This window comes from Haemaphysalis longicornis, unplaced genomic scaffold, assembly GCF_048455015.1.
Source record: "Haemaphysalis longicornis isolate Haplotype H1 unplaced genomic scaffold, Haemaphysalis longicornis Haplotype H1 scaffold_5, whole genome shotgun sequence".
NCBI lineage: Eukaryota > Metazoa > Arthropoda > Arachnida > Ixodida > Ixodidae > Haemaphysalis > Haemaphysalis longicornis.
Window position 1 is genome coordinate 99,206,198 of NW_027526385.1, and position 22,923 is coordinate 99,229,120.

General features: G+C 44.5%; 2 protein-coding genes across 12 annotated transcripts; one reads left to right on the top strand and one right to left on the bottom strand.

Annotated features, from left to right (window-relative positions):
* Positions 1–26: 26 nt before the first annotated feature.
* Positions 27–10,624, bottom strand: LOC144138615 (transmembrane protein 138-like). Of its 3 annotated transcripts, none has more exons than XM_077670994.1 (4): positions 10,315–10,624; positions 3,018–3,189; positions 2,842–2,932; positions 27–1,883 (listed from the first exon to the last, which is right to left on the bottom strand). In XM_077670994.1, the coding sequence occupies exons 1-4, from the start codon at positions 10,386–10,388 to the stop codon at positions 1,762–1,764; spliced, it is 459 nt and encodes a 152-aa protein (XP_077527120.1). In that variant the 5' UTR covers positions 10,389–10,624; the 3' UTR covers positions 27–1,761. The 3 variants fall into 3 exon arrangements, with proteins under 3 accessions (XP_077527120.1, XP_077527119.1, XP_077527121.1); XM_077670993.1 differs by lacking the exon at positions 10,315–10,624 and adding an exon at positions 3,273–3,532; XM_077670995.1 differs by lacking the exon at positions 10,315–10,624 and adding an exon at positions 3,273–3,401 and having other exon boundaries at positions 28–1,883; positions 3,018–3,116.
* On the top strand, positions 3,610–17,821 carry LOC144138614 (protein AMN1 homolog). 9 transcript variants are annotated; one of them, XR_013315916.1, is made up of 9 exons: positions 3,610–3,787; positions 4,022–4,154; positions 4,948–5,086; positions 8,446–8,663; positions 9,709–9,765; positions 12,002–12,104; positions 13,888–14,020; positions 15,313–15,435; positions 15,956–17,821. XR_013315916.1 is itself a non-coding variant. In XM_077670991.1 (7 exons), exons 1-7 carry the CDS (start codon positions 3,708–3,710, stop codon positions 13,908–13,910), a joined length of 753 nt encoding a protein of 250 aa, XP_077527117.1. In that variant the 5' UTR covers positions 3,610–3,707; the 3' UTR covers positions 13,911–17,821. The 9 variants fall into 9 exon arrangements, 2 of the variants coding, with proteins under 2 accessions (XP_077527117.1, XP_077527118.1); XR_013315914.1 differs by having other exon boundaries at positions 3,611–3,787; positions 13,888–14,027; XR_013315915.1 differs by having other exon boundaries at positions 3,611–3,787; positions 13,888–14,023.
* Positions 17,822–22,923: the final 5,102 nt, after the last annotated feature.

Sequence of the window (22,923 nt, forward strand, 5' to 3'; positions counted from 1 at the left end):
AGCACATGTTTATTCCTTTTCTTAGAGAAAAGCTGTACATGACTACCCCGGATGTAGACAAAGAAAAAGTCGTAGTGTATAATGATTGTTTGTTGCAGGATGGGTGGGTGGGGAGGGGGGGGGGTGCAGAGGGGAATAGGTGCAAAGAGTAAGGGCTTGTGGTATAAGAAAATGTGGGTTCACTCCGCACTCCTGGCGCAACAAACGAGCTATTGCTCGACAAAACTTTGGCTTCACTCTGCACTCGGAGTGTTCACTGCTGTGTACATGATGCCTGTGGTGCAATTTTAGTTGCTGCTGTGGACCAGGCCCATCGATGGGTGCTCAATTGGCCTTAGTGGCTTCACGCAGTCGGCACACCCATTCTCACTGTAGTCGTGCATGACTATAGTTTCATCGTTTTAGAACATCACAACTTCGTTGGTCACCCTACTTCAGAGAGTGGGAGGGCTGATAAACTCTTTTTATGTTAATAAAGACAAGTTATGTATCTGTTAGGTATCAGTTTTTCTGTTATTCAAATGATCGATTGATACCAGATTGGACATTTTTTTCTTGTCTGCTGGTTTAAAGATAAAATTCACGAAGAAGCCTTAGTGGTAGAACCAAATTGAAGTACTTTTTGTTCAAAGTATATCTCTTTGCTGCTAGGTAAGCCACATTTTTTGGGCCAATATTTGGCAAGTGTTGGTACAAAAACTGCGTGACACATGCTTTACACTACCCCTCTCTATACCCGTGGCAAACGTGCACGAAAAATAACACAAGTGCTTAATGCCTTGTTTTGATGCCATTAATTCGCTGCTACACGCAAAAATCTAATGCCACTCGCTCTAATGTCATTTTTGGTTTAACTTAATTTTCAAGGAGTACCGAACAACTCGTTGCCTTTACTATTGCCTTAAATCTGCCCACTCTCGAACGCGATCACCACCAAATGGAACCAACGAAACTCTCAGCACCAGACTGTTGACGCAGAAACGTATTTGAACTTCCAAATAAGATTATTTTTTGTGCACTCTTTGTAGCGAAGTTCTGAAGAAGATGAAGTTCACTAAATAGAGGCAAAAAGGCAAAACATTGTGTCGCTAGTCATTTTGAATTTGCCGTCGCCTACTGCTGGTAGGCGACGGCAGCTGCTGAGGCCACTTTTAGGAACGGCTCGCACCATTTTTTAGATAACACTATTTCCCATAATGTTTTCTTTCACAAAAAACCTTTGTAAGACGTTTTTTCTCTCCGTTAAAAACATCTAAAATATGAGTGCATTTCTCTTTTGGGTCATTATTCCCATCATGCCTAACACATTTAATGCCTTTGCGTTTTCTTGAGTAGCACGGCCCGCCCAAATAATGTCATTCAGTCATTTTTCGTGTACGTGTGGCACGGGTATTACAGAAGCTCTTCATATGCCCCCACAGATGTAACTGTGCGAAAAACAGGTATCTGTTGTCCTTCAACACCTGCCACGCGGAATGCCATCACAGAGCTACTGTGTAAAGACTGCTGCCAAGAAATCACAAGCTACTTCACAAACAGCTTTGCAGTCACTATTTGAACTGTGTGCCGTGTACGTCTTAGGGAGAACTGTAACTGCAATGAACACTCCAGGTCACCTATTGTGTGATTGTCCTCTGCGTTGAGTGTATGCAGCCAATGGTTCCACAGTTAGTGATTTAACAGCACCGGAAAAGCCACAGTAGTGAACTGCAGGATCAGTGCAGTCCAATCTGGTGATATCGACAAAGACGTTTGGAGGCATCATGTCGGCTGCAATGCGCTCGGAGCTTCTTTTGAAGAGCGCTTCTCGCTTGGCCTGTACAGACGGTCGTCAGCCATGCGCAAAGCGGTCTTCTTGTAGAAGTAGTAGTGCCACACACCCACTGGAAAGAAAAATTAGAAACGGATTTTAAAAAGTGCACCTTATTATTTAAATGAAATTCAATTGCAGTCGAACCTTGATCGTTATAACAAAGTAGTATCGGGACTGTAATTTAGTTCGTTATATCCGATATTCGTTGTAACAGTAGAGCTCAAAATCGATTCAAACCAATCAGTAATCTTGCTCCTGGAAAAAACCTTGATACAAAAACACATTATTTTAGTCTTCGAACCTTCTATAAACAAGGTAACCCTTATCTTGGTCCTTGTGGAATTTCAAGCTCAATGAACCAGAACATGAAACAGGAAATCACAACAGAACAAAGTTCATTTGACAGAACAGGCGTGCATTCCTAGAATGTGATCTGGTGGCTTTTCACAGCACTGAGCAGGATGAAATTTTCCACAGTGTTCACAAACAAAGGGGCCTTTTCTACTGCTGCAGTTTCGTGCACTGGAAGTTATTCCAAGTACACTGGTCACGCATCTTCCTTATATCCGATATTTCGCGCGGCTCTCACAGTTTCACTTTCGTTATAAAAGAATAAGTGTCACCAACCAAAGGTAGTATTTAGTTCGCTACAGCCGATAATTCGCTATATCAGTGTTCGTTATAACGAAGTTACTCTGTAGATGTAAAAACAGTGCGAATGCCCTACAAGTTGCTGCGGGCGCATGTACTCGTGTTTTATGTCAAAAGCACATCGTTCGCACCGCGCGGCAAATTTATTTCTTTGCATCGCTATCGCCGTGCTTGGCGCAACAAATTAGACTCGATAGTTGCGCCAACGTCGTTTAAATCGTGCTTAGTTATAGGGTTGCGCCAAGTCTTGGCGCAACAAATTAAACTAGGTAGTTGCGCCAACGCCTCTTAAAATCCCCCTTACACGGCGCTGAAATTTTGACGCACGAACAAGGTTAGCACGCCAATCCCAATATTTTCCGAACGCAATAAATTACCAAATCTCTGAAGAGTAAACAACGTGACATCGACGGCGCTGCTTTGCCGGGACAGTTGTCGCTGCTTTGAAGGCTCATCTTCCGTTGTTTCCTGAAGAAAAAAAAAGCTTGTAAGATGCTACGCCCTTCTCTTGCAATTTTCTTATTTTAACGGAGAGCGGATAATTGTAACTTGCCATGGACCACACGTGAAGCCCTAGGGACAGCGCCAGGTACAGTAGGTTCGCCGCTACCGGCGTCTTGAACCTCGACATGACCTCTCTGAAGAGTCCTGCCTGGAACGCGTAGGTGTTGAAGATGGTAAGGCACATGACCAACAAGCTTGATACGATGCAGAAGTCTTGAACGCTGTACGGACAAAACAAACGCACTAGATTTTAGATCGAACTTAAAGCCACGAACAACCGGCTGAAGATATTGCCGTGTCTTACATGAAAAGCAGCAGTAAAGTGACTGCCGAGCGTCCATGAAGTTCCGACAAGACGTTGAGTGTAACGTCAATGGCTAAGAGCCCGAACTGAAGCAGTATAATTGCACGAAACCGACCTCGTCTCATGTTTACGAAAGCAGACTCGGGAGCACGTTTGTTTACAAGCCGTTGCCTGGCAACCAAAAATTAGAACCGCGGTTTAACATTTTGAAACAAGCAGTAATCAATATTTTAAATATTTTTATCTACAAATATATTAAAATAAAGTTATAGCAATATTTTATGTTGCTTAATTATTTTTAATTTTGGACGATTGTGGAACTAAAACAAATGCGGTCCGTTTAAATGGGCTTGTGTCTGTTATGGATCTAGCGGGACCTACATTTGTTCGCAATAATTCAAATAATACAAAATTTAGTAAGTTTCTACGAGGTGAATGAACGCACATTTGACTTTGCGCAAGATGAGCAATCGAACAAGCAGTGGCGGACGGAATGTCAAGCTTTTACAAGACATGTAGGTTGCTCTCTTGACATTTTACTTCATACGGCTGCTTTGACTCTCCAATTTCTCGCTTACAGGGCAAAAAGCAGCGCAAATACTACATTCCTATCTAACAAGTACACTTATTGAACGCGGATATTGAGCGCAGAAAGGCAGAAATAGAAGACCTAGTATCGAATGCGCCGTTTTATTGCATTTGCGAAGTTGTGACAGCTAGCTGCGCTGCCGTGCGAAATTCTATCGCAGGTGTCTGGACACGCTGAGCGTGCGAGCCGTGTTGGATTGCTTCTGCAACATTTCCCTGCCTCCACGTCTAGCCGATTACTACTACGAAAGAGTGCGTAAGCAGCATGGAATTACGGACGAAGTTCTGCCGGTTGTAAGTTCCATTCTTTCTCTCTACCTCCCCTCCCCCCTCTCTCTGCACACTTGCGCATGCACTCACGCACGTAGTGCTATCTCGCTCTCACGCTCCCTTATCTCTCTCTCTCTCTCTCTCTCTCTCTCTCTCTCTCTCTCTCTCTCACACACACACACACACACTCACTCACTCACACACACGCACACACACGCACGCGCACGAAGGAATAGAGGATAGTTAAGCCGCGCAGATGACAGTAGCTTGTTCAGTGAATCAGGACTATCGCAATAAATTCCTAATGAGCTCCAGTCGCAGGAACACGTTGAAAGGTTGAATGGGCCATGAAGACAAGACAAAGTACAAGTTGGTTCATTAAAAAGACACTTTGTACCGATAACAGGGGTACCAATTGTTATCGCAAAGTTCGAACAAACAATGGAAAATATTAAAGAATGCATGATGACACCCTGACCACTTTCGGGTGATTTCTTAATATTACGTAACAGTATCCTGTTTGTGCAATTGGTGGCTGGGCGATTGCAGTGGGTCCTCTGGCTCTGTTTTATTGTATCATTTGAGCGCTTATGCGCAATTAACCCCCTGATAACTATATGCTAATCATCACCACTATCATAATCAAATCACATTTACTTTGCCGTGTAGACCCGCAGGGCCAAACCGGATGTCATTTATGTCTAATGTCATTCGATTAAATGACGTTAGATTTGCCGTGTGATGTGGTTATTAGACACCAGCACACCCTGCCTAAATGAGTGCCTTTCTTCTTCCTTTTTCACTCATAATTGTGCAGGTGTTCCACAGCGGATCACTGCAGGCCGACTTGGCTGGAAACCCAATTACCGGCAGGGGTCTTACCCACCTAAGGAAGTGCGTGAAACTCAAGAAGCTGACTCTGTCATCGAATCCTGCGGACGCCTTCGACGAAAACAGTTCAGTGCATTCTTTGTGCATACTCGTGTTGGTTGGTACCTAATTCTTACATATCTTTTGAGAAAGTCGCCAAAGTTCGATTTCTAAAAATTGACGTCGTTTGCTTTGTGAAGATACGAAGGTACTTTTCTGTAATTATCAGCATCAATTGTTGCTTGAAAATTAATTTTAACGGATCTCGAGCAGCTGGGGAATGGGAGCTTAGCCGTTTTACGAGGTGAAATGGGCTGAAGGTGTGTGATGGCACTGGCGTAGGTAGTTTCAGCCAGTCAGATTCATTGCCTTACAATGGACTGCATGTTGGCCAGGAACGAAACCAACAATCCTTAGCATAGTTAAAAGGATGACTCAAAGTCAGATGTTTCTTGGGTCCTTTAATGTCTATCGTCACCTTTTTGGTGTATTTTTGTCACTTTTACATCCACTAGTGCCCCTGGCTAGTTTCAGACCTACTGTTTGCGACGGGACTAATGTTTTGAGCTAGGGGAAGGGGGCTATAGGGTGCTTTTGAAGCCTATGCCAAGGGTGGAATCTTGATTGGAAAGACAAAAATGTCTGGCGAGTTGGCCGGTCGTAATCATTATTGTTTTTGTGTTTCCAGATACTCGAAAAAGCATAGCAAAAATCTAAAAAACAACACACATTTGTTGCCAGTACTTCTATATAGGTGCCAGTAGTCAAAAGTTTTGAATGGCTGGCAACATTTGTCAGTGAAAGGAATGGTATGCGAGTGTGCACTCCCAGTGCTAACACACACTTCAACTATTACTAGGTACTTTGAATAAAAAACCAAACGTTAATCAGCTTTAATAGCCCTGGAAAAAAAACGGATCTAACACTAGAGAGAGAAAGCGAGCATCGTAGATTTCCATAGATCCATACAAACGTGTTGAAGGTGTCTGAATTTGAAAACGAGAGATAAAGTGTACCCAGGCCTGTTTGTGGTGCAGAGGATACTCAGGTGGCTTACCCAAAGCAGAATTTCTACCAAGGGATGGATAAAGAAGAGGGGTAGGTGCGAGTTCCCGTGAAGGAATAAAACACAAACACTTAGGTAGGGAGGAAGAAATGGATTTGCATGACGGAAAGTGGGAGTTGTCTGAAGTACGTGGTGGAGACGCGGCACATTAGGAAGAAGCATGTAGGATATACATCAAGTTTCAAGTGTTCATTGTTTGAAGCCTTCTCCACACAGGTTCTTTTTAAATCCTAGGCAATGATGTACACCTTTTGTCAAATTTTTCTAGGCTAATCCTAAGCCTAACCGACCACAAAGAATTCAAAGAAAAAGAACTGGGGACCTTCCTCTCTCTGTCACCACCCCTCCCCCGAATTAGCCCTTGGGGCAGTAACAATTTTCTCTTTTTCTCTCTTACCTTTTAATGTGACAAAAATATTTTATTACAGTAAGAAAGAAAGGTGTTTTTCTAGCTTTTTGGCACAAAACGTTTTTTCAACCTCGCTCCAGATGTAGTCTTGTAAGTTAAATTTTTTGCGGCCTGCGCACTTCCCGTGTGGCCTAGAAAATTTTGACAAAAGGTGTACACCTTGCTTCAAGCCAGAGTTCATCTGCATCTACGTGTGTAGATCGTGACTCACTGTCACAACAATCTGCTCCTTGTGGCAGGTAGCAGCGGATTAGATAATAAAGGGAAGTAATGTGCCATAGTGCATTTTGACGACAGGAGGTCACGACCCCCCTCTCGTGAGGTTAGCATTTGTCATGCTGACAGCAGAAATTGGAAGCAGAATCATCATATCTCTTCTCAAGGCAAACCCAACATTATTGAGTGGCAGATTGAGTAGGGAGGGGTCTGTGTTTGTCTTAGGGAAGAAAATTGAAGGGGCAATGAAGACAGAATACAACTTTGCTCAATTTGAAAGAACAAACCTGTGGTAGCTTACTCAGCCCCATTTCAACCCAGAAAGATTTTTTTTAACCAAAAAAGCAAAAGAGATATTGAAAAACTTTCAAATTCTGCATTGTATCATGGGTGGGAGGGACATAGTGTGGACCAGCACTAAAAAGAAGGTCATCAGTATGTGTATGGGACATGTGTATGGGACACTAGGGAAAGAATTGACAAACCACAGCGTTCAGTTCTTTCCCTGGTGTCCGTGTTTAAGTGCGCTACCTTCAAGATGTCCCGTATGCATTACCAACTAGCCCAGTTGTCACTTCTTCATCAGTATGTGAACTGCATGTTAGCATTCAAGTGATACAGTCAAGTGTAACAGAGGCCCCACTGCAGTCGCCCAGTCACGTTTCTTGATAGTGGCTTAGGCCGGCAGCTGCGAATCGCACAAACGAGATACAGTGACATCATAGAGAAATGGCTGGACAGTCACTGCTTCATCTATTGCTCTTCAACATCTCCATTATTTGTTCGAAGTTTGCAATAGAATTGGTATCTCTGTTAAGCCCGTTCTACATGGAGCGAATTTCGCCTGCGAATCCGCTGGAACGAACATTCGCACTTGCGAAGTTCGCAATGCCTGGAATTGTCGTCTACATGGGGCCTGCGAACGCCGTGATTTTCATTTCAGATGCACCTTGTTTGCAGACTGAATTAAGTTTGCCACCAGCAAAGGTTGTTGTAATTTTAACGAGGGCGGTTTAATTTTACTCTCTTGGCAAGTTGTTTCTGCCTGGTTTGCGGTAAATATAAGTTTATTTGCGGTTTTATATAAGAATTTCGCCAATTCTTTTTCAATATACGCACACACAGCAGAGAAGACAAACGTTTTGGTGTGCCAGCGCTTTTGTCGCGCTCATACAAGCAACGCCATCTGGTTTTTCAGGGCAGAAATTTGGGCTAGTTGGTGATGGGACTTCGACATGGTAAAAAAGCGCCCTAAAACGAGGACACAAGAAAAAGGCGGTGACACGGGACGAGCGCTAGTCCCGCTCGTCCCTAGCGCTCGTCCCGTGTCACCGCCTTTTTCTTGTGTCCTCGTTTTAGTGCGCTTTTTTACCATGTCGAAGCCATCTGGTTTCCAAGCGTGCAAGTGGTGCCGAGCTGTGCTCCTATTGGCCGCAGGTCCGGCCCCTCTACGCCGCACACGCCGCACGAGTGGCGTTTGCTCTACCGCTCAAATGTTTGGCACTTTGCCGCAGCAACGAAAAAAGGTGGTTTTGCCGCACGAGCGGCGCCGCATCAGCGAATTCGCAGGCGAAATCGCTCCATGTAGTACAGGCTTTAGTAGGACAAAGCAGTTTATTTAATGAACGAAATGTGGATTTTGTCTTCACGGCTGCTTTAATTAATGCTGAGTTTCTTCTTTTCTTTTAATGCGATGGCTGCACAAATATGTCCTTTGACGGTACTCGCTGTTGGCTGGCTGTTGTTTTTGCCAGGTCTCCTGGAAACCCTCAGATGCTTTCACGAGCTCGAAGAAGTGCAGCTCACGGGACTGAGGGGCGTCACACCTGAGGTGGTCTCGGTGATTGCTGAGCAGAACAAGAACTTGACGACCTTGAGGCTGGACAAGTGCCCAAACGTTGACGATGCCTGCCTGAGAGCACTCGGAGAGGGCTGCCCAAGCCTGAAACACGTCAGCTTTTCGTCCACCCAGGTAAACCTGCTTGGCTTGATGACAAATTACTGTTTCAGGGTCTGTCTGTGCGGTCGGAAATTGATGCATTTAAAGTGGATGGCATGGGCAGTGCGCAGAGTTTATTTATTTATTTGTTTGATTCTGTACCTTCAATGTCCAGAAGGCGTTACAGATCGCTTGAGCACTGAAGCTGTGCAAAAGGTTGAGCACCCTCTCAATATACACGTGCAGAGATGATTCTGATATGTCAAACCTGTCAGATATGTCAAACCTGTCAAACCCGAGGTACTTCAGAACGAGACACTTTTCCCGAGCACTGATCCGTGGGCACCCTACGTGAAACTACAGGAGGAAAGATGACGTAGTGGTAGCTGCCAGATTATTGCAAGTCTCGTGTGACAGCTGGAATATTCGCTTGAATTGGAGCTCAAGATATCTGCCAACGACCTCTTCACAGCAATGGGAAACATGATTCCTGCCGGTTCTCCCCAGTTTACAGCTATCGTTGCGGCCAAATCGTCGAACTCTTTGTCCTCACTGTCGGAATCTACAAGCTCTACGGCTACTTGAATGACAGTTGGGAATGTGGCACAGTTCGTTATCTTTCGGCGAAGCGACGATGTTCACACACACAAAATATTCTTCGCACTTCTCAGAAGAAAAAAAAGTCTCCAATTGTGCTAAACAAGTTTAGTGTGGAAAACCACGTGAAGAAGTGAAAGACTGCCCAAACAACAATGGGCTACGCAAAACAGAAAAGCTGCACGCCTACAGTTTGGCATTTGTTTCTGTATGGCACTAGTGTCGCTCTGAAGCTGCACCCCTTGAACTGGTGCAGCAAAAAAAAATGGAACCATCAATGCACCATTGTGAGCTCTTTCAAGCAGTGTGGCTGAATTGAACAAACCCAAGGAAATCACTGATGTTTGGTACACTAGGATGTGAACCAAAGGATGTTGCTTTTATGTGAAGGACTATTCTTTGTTCTTGTATGTATTGTGCGCATGTGTGTATTCCCAGTTCTTTCGAAGGAAAAAATTAACTCTGAATTTTTCCACTGCAGATAACTCCCTGTGGTGTGAGAGCTCTCCTTGAAGGTGCATGTAGGTTCACATTACAGGTAAGCTGAATTTTGCTTTGTCAAGTAAAGAATACTGCGCCAGAACAGAACACTTAAGAACAATGCCCAATAAGTACTGGAGCTACTCACAAAGATAGTGGTTGTTCATATTTTTCTCCCACTCTGAATGTGTAGATTGTCTGAGGGGGGCATCTTTTAGATGCGACTGCATCTCATTCAGTCGCCTTGTTCCTCCATACGGCGTTGTTGTTGTCCGTCCACACCCCTCCCCCATTCTGCTCGCCGCGCGAGCTGCGCTTTCTGCCGCTCACCCCCTCTCCTCTCCGATAGCGAACACTCTCTCGCGAGGGGCATTTGATTGGATTCGATTGGGTTGGATTGGATTGGATTAAAGTGGATTGTGTTGGATTGTGTTGCGTCATAGCCGCGCCACGTTGCTTCATAGCTGCGGCAGGGGGTTCACGGCACGTTTCACGCGATGGGAGAATAAACCTAACGGAAACAACAACGGAACCCCCTATGCGTCGCATCTACACAGGGGTTCCCGCGAGGGGAGGTGGGAGAAATTTTTTTAGTTAGCACTTTTACCTCTTTCTGTGCAGCTCAGTTTGGTGCAGTCTGTTCAGAGGAATTGGTTTCAGCAAAACACGTGTGACCTGCATTGTTAAGGGGGCCACAGAGACAAGATACAAGTTTGGTTTATTAAAGAAACTGCTGTCTGCCAGTTTTATCACAAACTTCAAACAAATGATGGAGATGCTAGGGGAAACACATGCAGCGCACGGCTCCGCTCTCTACGACGTCAGAGAATCTCGTTTCTGTGATTGGTGGCTGCCGACCTTAATTAACCAGTGCAAAAAACATAACTGGGCAATTGCAGTTGGGCCTCTACATTCGCTTGATCGTATTACTGGAATGCTAACATGCGGTCAAGATGTTGATGACTATGTTTTAGTTTTGGCCCATATTACTCTCCTGCCTACTGGAGCGCGAAATGTAACAGTTTTTCAATATTTCTTGCGTTTTCTTGGTTAACCCTTTGAGGGTCAAATTTTTTCGTCAAATAAAGCGAACCCCCAGGGTCGAGTTATTGCTGATCAGTTTTTGCTGATCGCTGATGTAAATTCTTCGGACAAATTTAGCTCGAGGAAAAAATGTAATTTTTTTAGGGTGATACGGTTATCATAAAGCAACAAGAAAATCGTTTGTGTTGTTACATACGTGTGGTTTATTCATGAGTAACATTAGAAAAATTCTAAGAGTTTCACGGGCAGAAGAAGCGGGAAGCGCACGGTGGACGAAACTGAAACCAGCCCCCGCAGGCCCGCGCGTGAGCCGATGCGCAAGCGATAGTGGGCTGAATTGGCGCTGTAGTAAAGCGCAAAAAAAGAAAATAAGAGCCATCGGTGCAAAAAAAAAGTTTCACTTATTTCCACAATGTGGCAGCACATGCCAAGCGAGAAAAATGATCGAAAAGGGACGCACTTTTTAAACAGACAAGCGATGACGTACATGTGCATCCTTGACCATTTTGAAGGTGTTTGCAAAGGACGTACCTGTACGTCATTGACCCTGAAAGTGTTAAAAAAACATCTTTCGTGGCTGAGATGGCTGAGATGGAGCTGAGTGAGTTACCGAAAGCTAGTTCTTTCAAATCAAGCAAGATTGTAATTTGTCTTCATGGAGCTAATTCCAAAAAAGAGACATTAATGATTATTGCTAATCTAATGATGTAACAGTGACACTTCATAACGTGCATATGGAGGAATTTCCCGAATGGAACAAAGCATATGTCATATTGTACACCCGCCCAATTTTTTACCAATATCACGGGAGCGTCGACTGTTCGGTCGATCATCGCTGCGTGATGGAGTGATACGGCAAACTCGACAAGAGTAGCCGCATGCGCACCAAGCAAGGGCGCCGCTGCTGCCGTCGTCTGCTAGGCTGTTCCAAGAGCAGAGGGCCGCCCTTGATTTTCGTTATTCTCTTATCACACTGCCTGCCATACTCGAAATTTTTCTTCAAGACCAGGCACGTGGCACCAACTAAAAACAGAGAAATCTACCTTGCCGAACGCAAGCTTCATTCAGCGCAAGGTTCGTTCGGCAACGCTCCTGTGATATTGGTAAAAAATTGGCCGGGTGTACACTGAAATGTTGTGAACTGTGAGAACAATATACACAAGGCAATGATTGTAGTAACAATACAGAGCTGTTTTTGCCAATGTTTGTGTAACATCAGTGCTTATTAAATCCAAGTTTTTGTGGCGCAGGAGTTTCTCATCAATGGCTGCTGCAACCTCAACAGCGATGCAGTCAGCGTACTTGTTGCGGGATGCCCATTTCTACGGATTTTGGGTGCCGACTCACTCAGTGGTGAGTAAACCATATGTCGTGTTGGGTTTGGGGCTGAAGGCGTAAGACTAGCGAGAAAAAAAGAACTTGCACTTAATTCTTCTTTGCGAAGAATTGGCTGGAGTGGGAAAAATGATGACAGGTGATGGCTGTATTTATATGCAGGCAAACGTCCACACGTTCCTCTTCTTAATCTGCACCTCACTGATGTCAAAAGTGGGATGATACAGCCATTTAGTGCGAGGAGTAGGGTAGGGACGGCAGGGCCGCATTAGAAGACATTACGCACAACCATAGTTTTGCTTGTGGCTATGCATACTATATCATATCCAATAATATGCTGACATAATTCTAATTTATAAGCACTATCACACAGTTAAACGAAGTTCATTATACTGTCAGCATATCTGTTCCATGTATTTACTAAAGTAATAGTTTTATAAATTACCACCTTAAGTTTATTCAATTTAGTAAACATGTGACCACATTTATGTAAGCATGCAAGTTAGCTAAGAAATCTTCCAAATATAATCAACCTCTTTGCCCTGCCTTTATATAAAAAAACTTGTCTAATTCATGAGAGACCACAGCAGCTATAGCAGCACTGCAGAGCCAAAGTCATGACTGGGCCTGCATGGTATATTGATGACATGCAATCAATGTGCAGACATCATTTGAAGAGCTCTCCACTGTTTGACGAGCTCCCTGCGGATGTTGGGCAAGGAGACATGTCCACTCTTTTGCTATTCACTGCCGTCTTGGAGGGTGTGTTTGAGGTAGTCGAGAGAGTAGTCAACGCGTCAAAAATGACGCGAGCGACATTTTGTGGACACTTTTCTTGTGAGCCATTCTGGCAGCAATCCACAAAAATGGCTCGCCCGCCCATACGAGAAGTTAGTCCCACACTTAACTCTTAGAGAAGTGGTCCTTCAGTTTGCGTGGATAAAAGTACACATGCAAACAATATTGCAGGATACCAACACACATCCGAACTAGTGGTTAGGTGTTCAATGAAAAAGTGTAGCGGGGTTGTGTTAGTACTGTTAAGCAGCAGTAGCTCTTCTGTGCAATCGAGTAGACAAATAGGTAGTTGTGAAGTGTACTTTCCTCATCTATGGCCAGAGCCTGGCGATGTTTTACAACGTACCTGGAAAATACCAGTTTTTTTTTTCCGAGGTGTTCCTTCCTTTTCTAAGGAATTGGTATCTAATGGCAGGTGCTGGGGGTATTTGTACGCATGCACATGTGCACACACACACACACACACACACACACACACATTCTTGTAGTGGAAGTAACGGGAACGTGCGAGTGTTCCTTTATCTGGCCCCTATTCCCGCATTGCAAAAAGCTGCGCGAGAGCACACCCACTTAGGGAGATTGAGCAAGATTTCCCCCCCTCAAAAAAAGAAAGGAAAGAACTCTAGCTTTCGCCATAATTGTGGCAATACTTGCTCGAAGCAAGAAAGACACATCACATCACAGCGTACGGCTACCCTTATTTAAAGAAACCAACCTTGTTTATGAAAACAATGTGTAGAATTGGGCCTGAGAACATTTTACAGCAAAAGAGAGTGAAGCAAAGCTTTCAGCACTGCTGGGGCTCGAACTCGGGCCATTCGCGCCAAACCCCATAATCTTACCCATTGGACTACTGGGGCATTCGAAGCAATAGAGGGTGTGTCGGGAGTGAACTGCTGGGTGGCGCTGGGTGTGTAAAGGAAGTGGGAGGCTTGTTCCCACAGGGGAACGGGATCTTGTATGCTGATGTCTTTAAAAAAATGTTTTCTTTTCTTTCTGACAGGCATAGTCAGAGGCAGCAGTTGACGTGGTTCATTTCCTCCTGACTCCTGGTGTACTGTCTGACCATCGACGCCGAGGCAGGATGCTCTTTTGTTCAAGGGAACACAAGAAGCTGAACTGGAGGAAAAATGAAGGTGGTGGGTGTGTGGGCAGTACTAAACTTACCCTTGCCTTCAGCTCTCTCCTTTTTTAAGGGCAGAGCACTTTAGGGGCTCGCCTTGTCGTCGTAGCTCGCTCGCTGGACCCAAGTAGAGCCATACGGAACTCCGTTGTAGCGGTCCCGTTGTAGCAGCGCCCCACAAAAGCGTCAAAAGCCAAGCGGTTTATATAGTCATAAGCATTCGAAGCTCATGAATGGCTGGCGCTTGTCATACATCTCCCCATTGTTTGGCGCCAAGAAAACTGCAGGTACATTTGAGGCAAAATATACGTACTTAACCGGCAGCGCCCACGTTCATTTAGTTAGGAACGTTCGTTGGGTTGATTTTCACGATAGTAAGCGAAAAAAGTGGCAGTGCAACGCCGGCACGTGCGGGAGGAAAAGCAAGCACAGAAAGAACAGAACGCCTGCTGGCGCAGTTTCAGGCAGGGGGCACGCAGGCACTGTGAGGGCGGGAAATTTAAATGTGTTGGGTGGTAGCAGTGAGCGCATAATGGTGCTACAGCCCATTATTGCTGGGAACTAATTTTACAGCTCATTAAACTTAGGTGTTTGAAATGGGCACTCAAAATGGTTCCTTGCCACTGGTGCCACCGAAGTTTAATGAGCTGTGAAATTAGGTCCAAGTGCTGCAGCAAGAAACCGATTCTCTTATTGCACTCACCAGTGTTCACAGTATTGGAAAATGTAAAATTACAGTTTTATGACCAACACTGTTTTGTCTATTGTTTGACCAAAAATGGCTGATTATCTCTAATTATCTTGGGAACTAATCGACCAACTGAGAAAATAATGGCGTATTTGAAACCAGTGGGAAAAAAAACAGCAAGACTGACAAGTTTCACGAAGGTTACTTGAAAAGTAAAAGAAGTTGTTTTGAGACAGTGTCCCCCTTAAACAAATTTTCTCGCTGTGGCCGCTTTTCTGATGGTGGCGAAAAGCAAAAACTCCCGTGTGTACGACATTTTGGCGAACATTAAAGATCTCCAGGTGGTCAAAATTAATCCGGAGCCCTCCACTATGGCGCACCTCATCTCCTGCATTGCGTCAGCGCGTTAAACCCAGAATCAATCAAACAAATTTTCTCCACGAAAATTTTCGTTAGTAAAAATCTACGATCACAAACGGGTGATCCTCAAAAACCTGAGATGTGCTATGCTGATGACCAGCAAAAAGATGGGCTTTATTAAATTTTGGTAATTGGCTGTACAATTTTAGGTAATTAGGTTTACATCAAAGTAAGTACAACAATCTTTTATTTTTCAGTGACAGGAAATGGAAGTTTGTTCAGAGCCGAGTTTCACCAGCCCAAGAGAAGTAAAAATTTGAGCGCCAACTTGTACAATCCACTCACTACTGACAGCGGAAGCTGCTTCACTGGCATCACTGGTAACCACAAATTTGGTGCCGTTCTGTACTGAGGTGTAACGAACATAACAACCGTAAAATGCCTGCCGGGTTCAGGCATCAACAAAAACCTGTTTTCGCGTTCTTACCTTTGTTGTGCGAACCAGTCTGTATTGGCACATTATATATAAAAACTGCCGCTTGGTTGATAAAAAAGTGAGTTTCTCACTATCAAGTGAAAAGAAAACACCAGGAAAATGTTCAGAAAGTCAGAGTGAAAACACCACCCAATTTTTCCTGCCTTTGTAACAAGTGCAAAATAAGAAAACAAGCTATCTCTTGTCATCGTCATGATAATGGGTAATGTAACCAATATACATTACAATCTTAGTATTAAGGCAACCTGAATCGAAGTAGTTTTCTTTTAATAATTACAACTGGGTTTAAAGATAAAAGAACAAGGCGGTTTCAAGAGCACATCAAGCGAAACGAAAAATATTCTCTAGGCTATGGTAAGGTAACCCTGCATAATGGTTAATAAAACTCTTTTCTAACTTTTTAGGAAACAAGGGAACAGGTCCAGACATGCCTCGATGCAATTATAGCTGAGACAGCCAATCTGCCTTTCAATCCCAACAACACACACCTGTGTATGCCAGACGCCAATTATGTACATAAATATCATTCAAATGTGTTTATTGTAGAAATACAGTGCAGTTAAAGCTCGTTAATTAAAACTTCAATAATTCGAATTTATGAAGAATTGGAAGTGGATGATTTGGTTTGGCCAAGTCTTCATTAAAGTCTGTGTGTAATGAAGCCCGTTAATTTGAACCCCAATAGGTTCAGTCCTGGATAATTCGAACTAGTGCCATTGTGCCTACAATCTAGGCTGCGTATAATGAAGGGGGAAAAATTGGTTAAAACCAATCTAATTATACCACACGGTGGACATTTTGGAAGACGCTTTGCGAATTATGTTGATGAAAAAGTGGGTGTGTATGGTGCGCTGACAGCAGAGGGCATCGTATCTTACATCAAAAGTGCAGTACCGTTCACTGCCACTGACAACGAGGACGAGGACGATACATAGCGTAGCTATCCTTCCAGAGGTCGTGGACGGATAGAGTGCCTCTGACAGCCCATCTCTTCTGTAGTTTTGAAGAAGGCAAAGACTTGGCTTTCCGCTAGATACATTTGTTGGAGCAAAAAGTGCCGACTGTCAACTTCTGGAACAAAAAGCAGGCTGCAATCTCGGGCTTTTTCGCGCATCAAAGTGCTGGCATGCTCTGCTGCTTCCCAATTGGAGCGTACTGCTGTTATGGTCCACTTTCATTACTAGTTTGAATTTTCAATTATTCGAAGTGAGATGGCCTCCCCTTGGAGTTCGAATTAACGAGCTTTTACAGTGACGTGCTGTTCCACAGGCGATGATTATACAACTTTCTCAGGACAGCACATAATTGTAATACAGTCGGGGCATCGTGTATTCCTAACTGCATGTATCGTGCCTTCAGATATAACCCAAAAGGTTAGCAATAAATTTGTTTAACCTGTGGTATTTACTCAAGTAAATTACATCTTCACATAATTTGGGAACACGTGAGTTGAATTCCAACTTCAGAGAGCAAACAAACTCCTTACTTGAACCCTGACTGTCTGAGATTGTCCTACCCACTAAAGCGAAGTTTTAGTTCAGCTGTTTAGGTGTTTCAGTTTTGCGGTGGGTGCATGGGTCACACTAGTAACCACCTATTATTTCCTTGAAACAAAAGTGCAGAAAGGCAATATGTGCTGTGAAAAATAAGGCAAATGATTGGCACTTCCCTGTTCACACCTAACAATTTTGGGAGCTTAGATTTTTGAATGAGATGGAGGCAGCCTTGCAAAGAAGAAAAGTCTTATTTACCATTTTAGTATCTTTCCCTGGGGGCAATGTTCCAGCAACGACTGTTTTCTCGACCACTTTTCTGATGGAGACGAAAAGCAAAAATGTCTGTATGTACGAGATTTCGGTGCACGTTAAAGATCCCCAGGTGGTCAAAATTAATCCAGAAGCCCTCCACTACGGCGCGCCTCATCGCCGGCGTTTTGTTGGTGCGTTAAACCCTACAACCAGTCAGTCAATCAATCTCAAAGCTCACTGCATATGTGGCCATTTATTTATTTTGTATTCTGGTTTGAAATGAGATGCTTGTACATATTCGAGGTATTCCATGAACATCCACATTGTGTTGCATTATAAGAGTTCGCTTTTAGAAACAATGTACCCAGTGTTGTATAGGAAGCATTGAAAGTGATTGGCAATGTTTTACTCTGTTGTTAGAACATATTTATTGTGCTGCATATTTTGTGTATCTGTTTCTGTAATAATTCCACTGTGTGGTTGACTGTGTGTTGCAATAAATAAATGTTGTTTTTCTCCTAACCACAATGACTCATTGAGAGCACCTTGCACTTCTTCAAATGCCCTACTTGCTTCTAGTGCCAGTGCAAGTGTTTTTAAACTGCCAATGCATTTACTTATGTACGGGTCTATTCAGAGTACTTTGCAACACCATTCATGTTCATATGACGGTGCAGGTAAGTTCCTATGCTGCATTTTACAAAGTACACCACTTCTCCGGTTTAAAAAAGCATGGACATGGTGATTTATGGCATGTTTAAAAGCACGGACTTCAATAGGAACTTATAATCCATCATCACAGCCTTGTACAATGTGGAACAGTAGCCAGCTGAGTTTACCAGAACATAGCTTTACAAGCGGGGTGGCGGAAAGGCTCTCTTAGCAAGATATATGGGCACGGCTTCAAATGTTGGGCCTTACCAAACTCCTTGCCGCACTGATCATTATTTGCTGAATGTTTAGTCAACACATTAATTGCTCTCTCTGTGAGCCCCACTGCCACTTTCTGTAAAAGGCATTGTTGGATTTTTGGCTAGTATACATTTTCTATCCCTTGGCAGACTCTTTACTGATGTATAATCAGAACCCTTACAATGCGACCCCATTAAGCCTAAGTTCTGCTGGCAAAGGCAAAGCTTGTTGCCAGGATGGAGGTCACATCAGTTTAGAACAAATGAGCGTGATGAAAAACAAACAAAATCCATGCAGTCACGGTCTTGAATGAACTTCACATCCACGCACCTGTTTTAGGCATCTATAAATAGTAATGTCGATAAAATCTCTTAGGGGTAGAACCAAATAATTTGAATAAAACAGCCAAGTCGTCTGTTGACGACCTACCTCTGATACTAGGGTGAGCCTCTAATCATCATCATCATTACGACACTGGTCAACTGACGTAAGAAGCACCGCTATTACATGACCCTGTATGTCGAGTCACGCAAACATTTCACGAAACAATATCAGCCGCAAGAAAAATACGGCAGGTAAAGTCTGGTCGAAAGCAAACTCGTGGTCCTGATGGTTTCCCCACATAGTCAGGGTGGCGGCGTGTGCCTTCTCGCCTGTTAATCATTTACCCACACAAGCCTACATCTCTAATCAAACTCCAGGTCGTATTTCTCTTTAGTTTTGCCTGACGCTCTCTCTGGCTGTGATGACCCTTGATCGACTCCTTCCCTGCTTTTTTTGCACCAGCACTCTTGAGCACAGCCTAGGAGGCGGATGATAACCTAGACAACGAAAGAAGCATTGGTCATACTCGCACAGCGGCCGCCCCGGGCAACATACCAACTTTCCTTTCCCACGAAACATACGATGCAGCGGGAGAAATGAAAATTTGGCTTAAATTGAATAATTTCTCAGTAAATAAAGCATTGCTTACCTCCGGACAAGTGCTGAGGGTACTGTAAAACGCGAAAACTTTTGAATAAATCTAACTTCGATTTTCTCTTCATGGCTTCTTAAGATGCTCCTCTAATAACCATTGCTGGCTAGAGAGGAAAAGGACAGGCTCAGGCCGTTCTTGAATTTACCCACCAAGCATTAATCTTTTGATCTACCCGGCGGCAAAAATTGAGAGGACATTGATGGTTCATCGGATGACCCCTGCGAAATAAACCCATGTGTATGAAAGAGGGACTTTTGAGCAGTACAGCGGTAAAACGCGAGGTAGCACGAGGGAATTCCCCTGATATTTGGGATTACTATTAATCTCCTGAAAAAAAAAAAAAAAAACCTAATGCCCCTTTTCGAACATACTTTTGACAAGTTATTTGAATTGGAAGGGTTCCAACTAAGGCATAGCCGCCGTGACTGCTTCGATCAAACGAAGATCGGCTAGTATTTGTATACGGCATCCAATTACCGGCCTCACACGTCATCCGGCAGTTATAAGGTGAAGTGAGCAGGCATTAATTATTTTCGATACAGAGTGAAAGGCGTGTGGTAATCGTTTATAGGGGGGGGGGGGGGTCACAGATTCCAATCGTAATTAGTTGGCGAAGTGTCGCTTACAGCTCAATATGCAGAACCAAGAGTCATTCGGGGAGGGAAGGCCTGCAGTTGTTTGCGTGTGGGGTTGTTAATTAGGGGCAATCCCTTGATGCTGTCTTACTTAATGACTGCCCACGGGTCGCGACAGTCGTAATTGATTTGTTAAGGTTAATGCGGAAGTCGACTGCAGGTTAATTTGGTTTCGAAAGGAATGAGGCGCGTATGGCTTATTCTGTTTTAGATTTCTCAATGTTTAAAAAGCTCACAATACCTCCAAATGCCACCTATATTTCTCTTGATTGAAATGAGCGGGACGATTCTTCTTGCATTCGAAATGAAAAGAAAAAAAGCCGTTCCACTCAATGTGAAAGCTCTCGGAAGTGCAGAGCAGTGATTCCCCATAATGGGCTGCGGCGCCATTATCCGCTCACTCTTCACTCTTACCACCCATCACGCCCTTCGCCGCCTTGTCTCAATCCACTGATCTCCACTTACTCTAGTGGAGATCAGTGTCTCAATCCTCTCCCGATGAATTAAACGGAGCCCTGATGAGTCCAACGCATTTCTAATTTCGCGCCTTCGCTGCAGCTCGCACGCCCCCTGCCCAAAACTGCGGCAGCGGGAGTTCTGTTCTTTTGGTTCTTTTCGTGCTTGCTTTTCGTCCCTCACGTGCTGTCGTTGCACTGCCACTTTTTTTTTTTTCGTTTACTATCGTAAAACCAAACCAACGACCGTTCCCAACTAAATGAACGCGGGCGCTGCAGGCTATAGTATATTTTGTATCAAATGTACCTACAGTTTTTTTTTTGCGCTAAATAACGGGGAGATGTATGACAAGCGCCAGCAGTTTACGAGTTTCAAACAAACCGCTTGGCTTTCGAAACCTCTGGGTTACGCCGCGACGACAGCCGCTACGTCAGAACGCCTTAGGGCTCCATGGGTCCAGCGAGCGAGCTTCGACGAGAAGGCGAACCACTGAAGTGCCCTGCATTTAAAAAAAAAATCGCGCCATTTTGGCCCTGCGAAAGTTGATGGGGTGTGAACCTTTTCAGCACTCTACGTGGAGGTGACAGAGTTTGGACGAAAGCTAAGAGATGATGATACTTTTCTTGGTCGTTGCAGCGGTCATCCTGAAGAAAGACACAATTTCATGCACACACTTTTATTCTTTTATTTTGACTCTACTGGTCTTGAAAATTGTGCTATTAATGGCATCTAATCAACTGTCCAAATCATATCCGGCAAGCGATATGAGAACTTGGGGTCCGATAATCTCTTGAATGGTGTGCGACATTGGCGGTGACCGCGTTTTAATTACACGCGCAAACCGGGGCTTTCGTTTTCTAATGCGGCGCGCACTAATCAGGCGCTCGCTACGTCACACATTCAAGAAGATCCGACGCGAGGTGGACTTTGCGTTTGCTTTGGAGATGCGCGTTTACTTTTGTCGCCGGCTGTTTCACTCCCATAGTTCAGAGGAGCGTTTCGGCTCCGACGCGAGCAGCGATACAGTCTAGTCCACTTATAACAATATCCAAGTGCCAAGGAAATCCCATCGTTATAACCGATAATTGTTATAAGGGGGTTGCGAAATAAAAAGATGGAACAGAGCTCAAAATATTTTAATTCGCATGCCAGGATAAGGGATACTACTACTAATTTGCGGAAAAGAAGCCACAGTCGGTCACCTTTGTTTGCCGCGTGTGAAGCTAGCGCAAATCTTTTCCAAGAGCATCTATAGGTGCTATGTCACGCATTGGCCCACCTACGATGACACTACCTGAGTAGGCTTCATTAGGCGTCATTCGAGCGTCATTAGTAGGCGTCATTAGAGCCGTCACTGTGCACTTTTGGTGCACAATATCACCGGATTCAATCGTTATATCCGATATCGTGGCACTGGAGCATTGTAATAAGCGGTTTATTTTACCATCGAAAAAATACAAAAGTTGACGGTGCCATAGCCGTTCATCGTTATATCCGAAAAATTGTTATAAACGGTATCGTTATAAGTGGACTCGACTGTATTCATTTCCTGTGGCGATAAGATGACGGCTCTCCCACATTGCGTTTTCCCGCGCGCGCGGACGCCATAAAACCCTGGCTCCTAGAAGCTTTAGTTAAAAACGCAGTATGATGCTTGTTTGCCTGTTTCACATACCGTGGCCAACACATTGAATCCCAAATCCATGATTGATTGGACGAGGGTAGCGCTAATAATTGGCCTAAAGTTGTATTAATATGCCATCAAGTTCATTGCGAGCGGGCAATAAGCAGTTAGCTAAAGCTGCTATGGGGTCGCCGCATTAAATTGGCGGCCAGCTAAAGCACCTGGCGAAGCAGCGCGTAGCCAACTCAATGTTTTGAAGAAAAGTTCAGAAAAAAGTTTAGCCACCTTTGCAATAGACCTTTCCGGAAAGTTGCGCGCGCCCCCAAACGGCGGCCGCAAAGCAGCCTGGGAAGTGTGAGCGTCGCAGCAGCCGCCGCCGCTGCCGCACGGGCCGCGTGAATGACAATCCTGGCCGCCCAGACGCACCCCACGTGACCTTTTTGACGTCACGTCCGGTTGCTAATTAAGATAGCGTTAAAGTTAAAGTTGTAAACTTAAAACGCGCTTTTGTTGAAATATACTGCAATCGCAGTTTTGTAAGAGACGCATGAACAGCTTTTTGTAAAGCTGTTCGCACCGTTGCCATGGCAGCCGTATACGCGAACCGCAGAGACCTCTGTGCTGTGCGTGTACGGCGGCGCGCAAACTGAAACTGAGAAGTGAAAACTGACACCGACGCGCCGCGCGCTTTTTCGCGGACGGCACCGTTGCGTACTGAGACCGCGCTGTCGCCGATAACGCCATTGCCGTTTGTGTTTTGGCTTGTCAACCTGCCAAATGTCGGATGCTGACCCATTACAGGGGTGCGTCGACGACGCCGATGCGTCGACTTCAGACGCACGCGTAATTCGCTGCGCCTTCTCGGACGCGGCGTCTGCGGAGCAGTGGGTTCAACTACATGGCGCCAGCACAAACACGTCTTGGATAGTACAGAAAGTCCGAACGAAATGCACAAGGTAAGACTTATAATGATCCAGAGACCCCGGCACACTACTCATTTTGGCTACAAAGGTCGGAA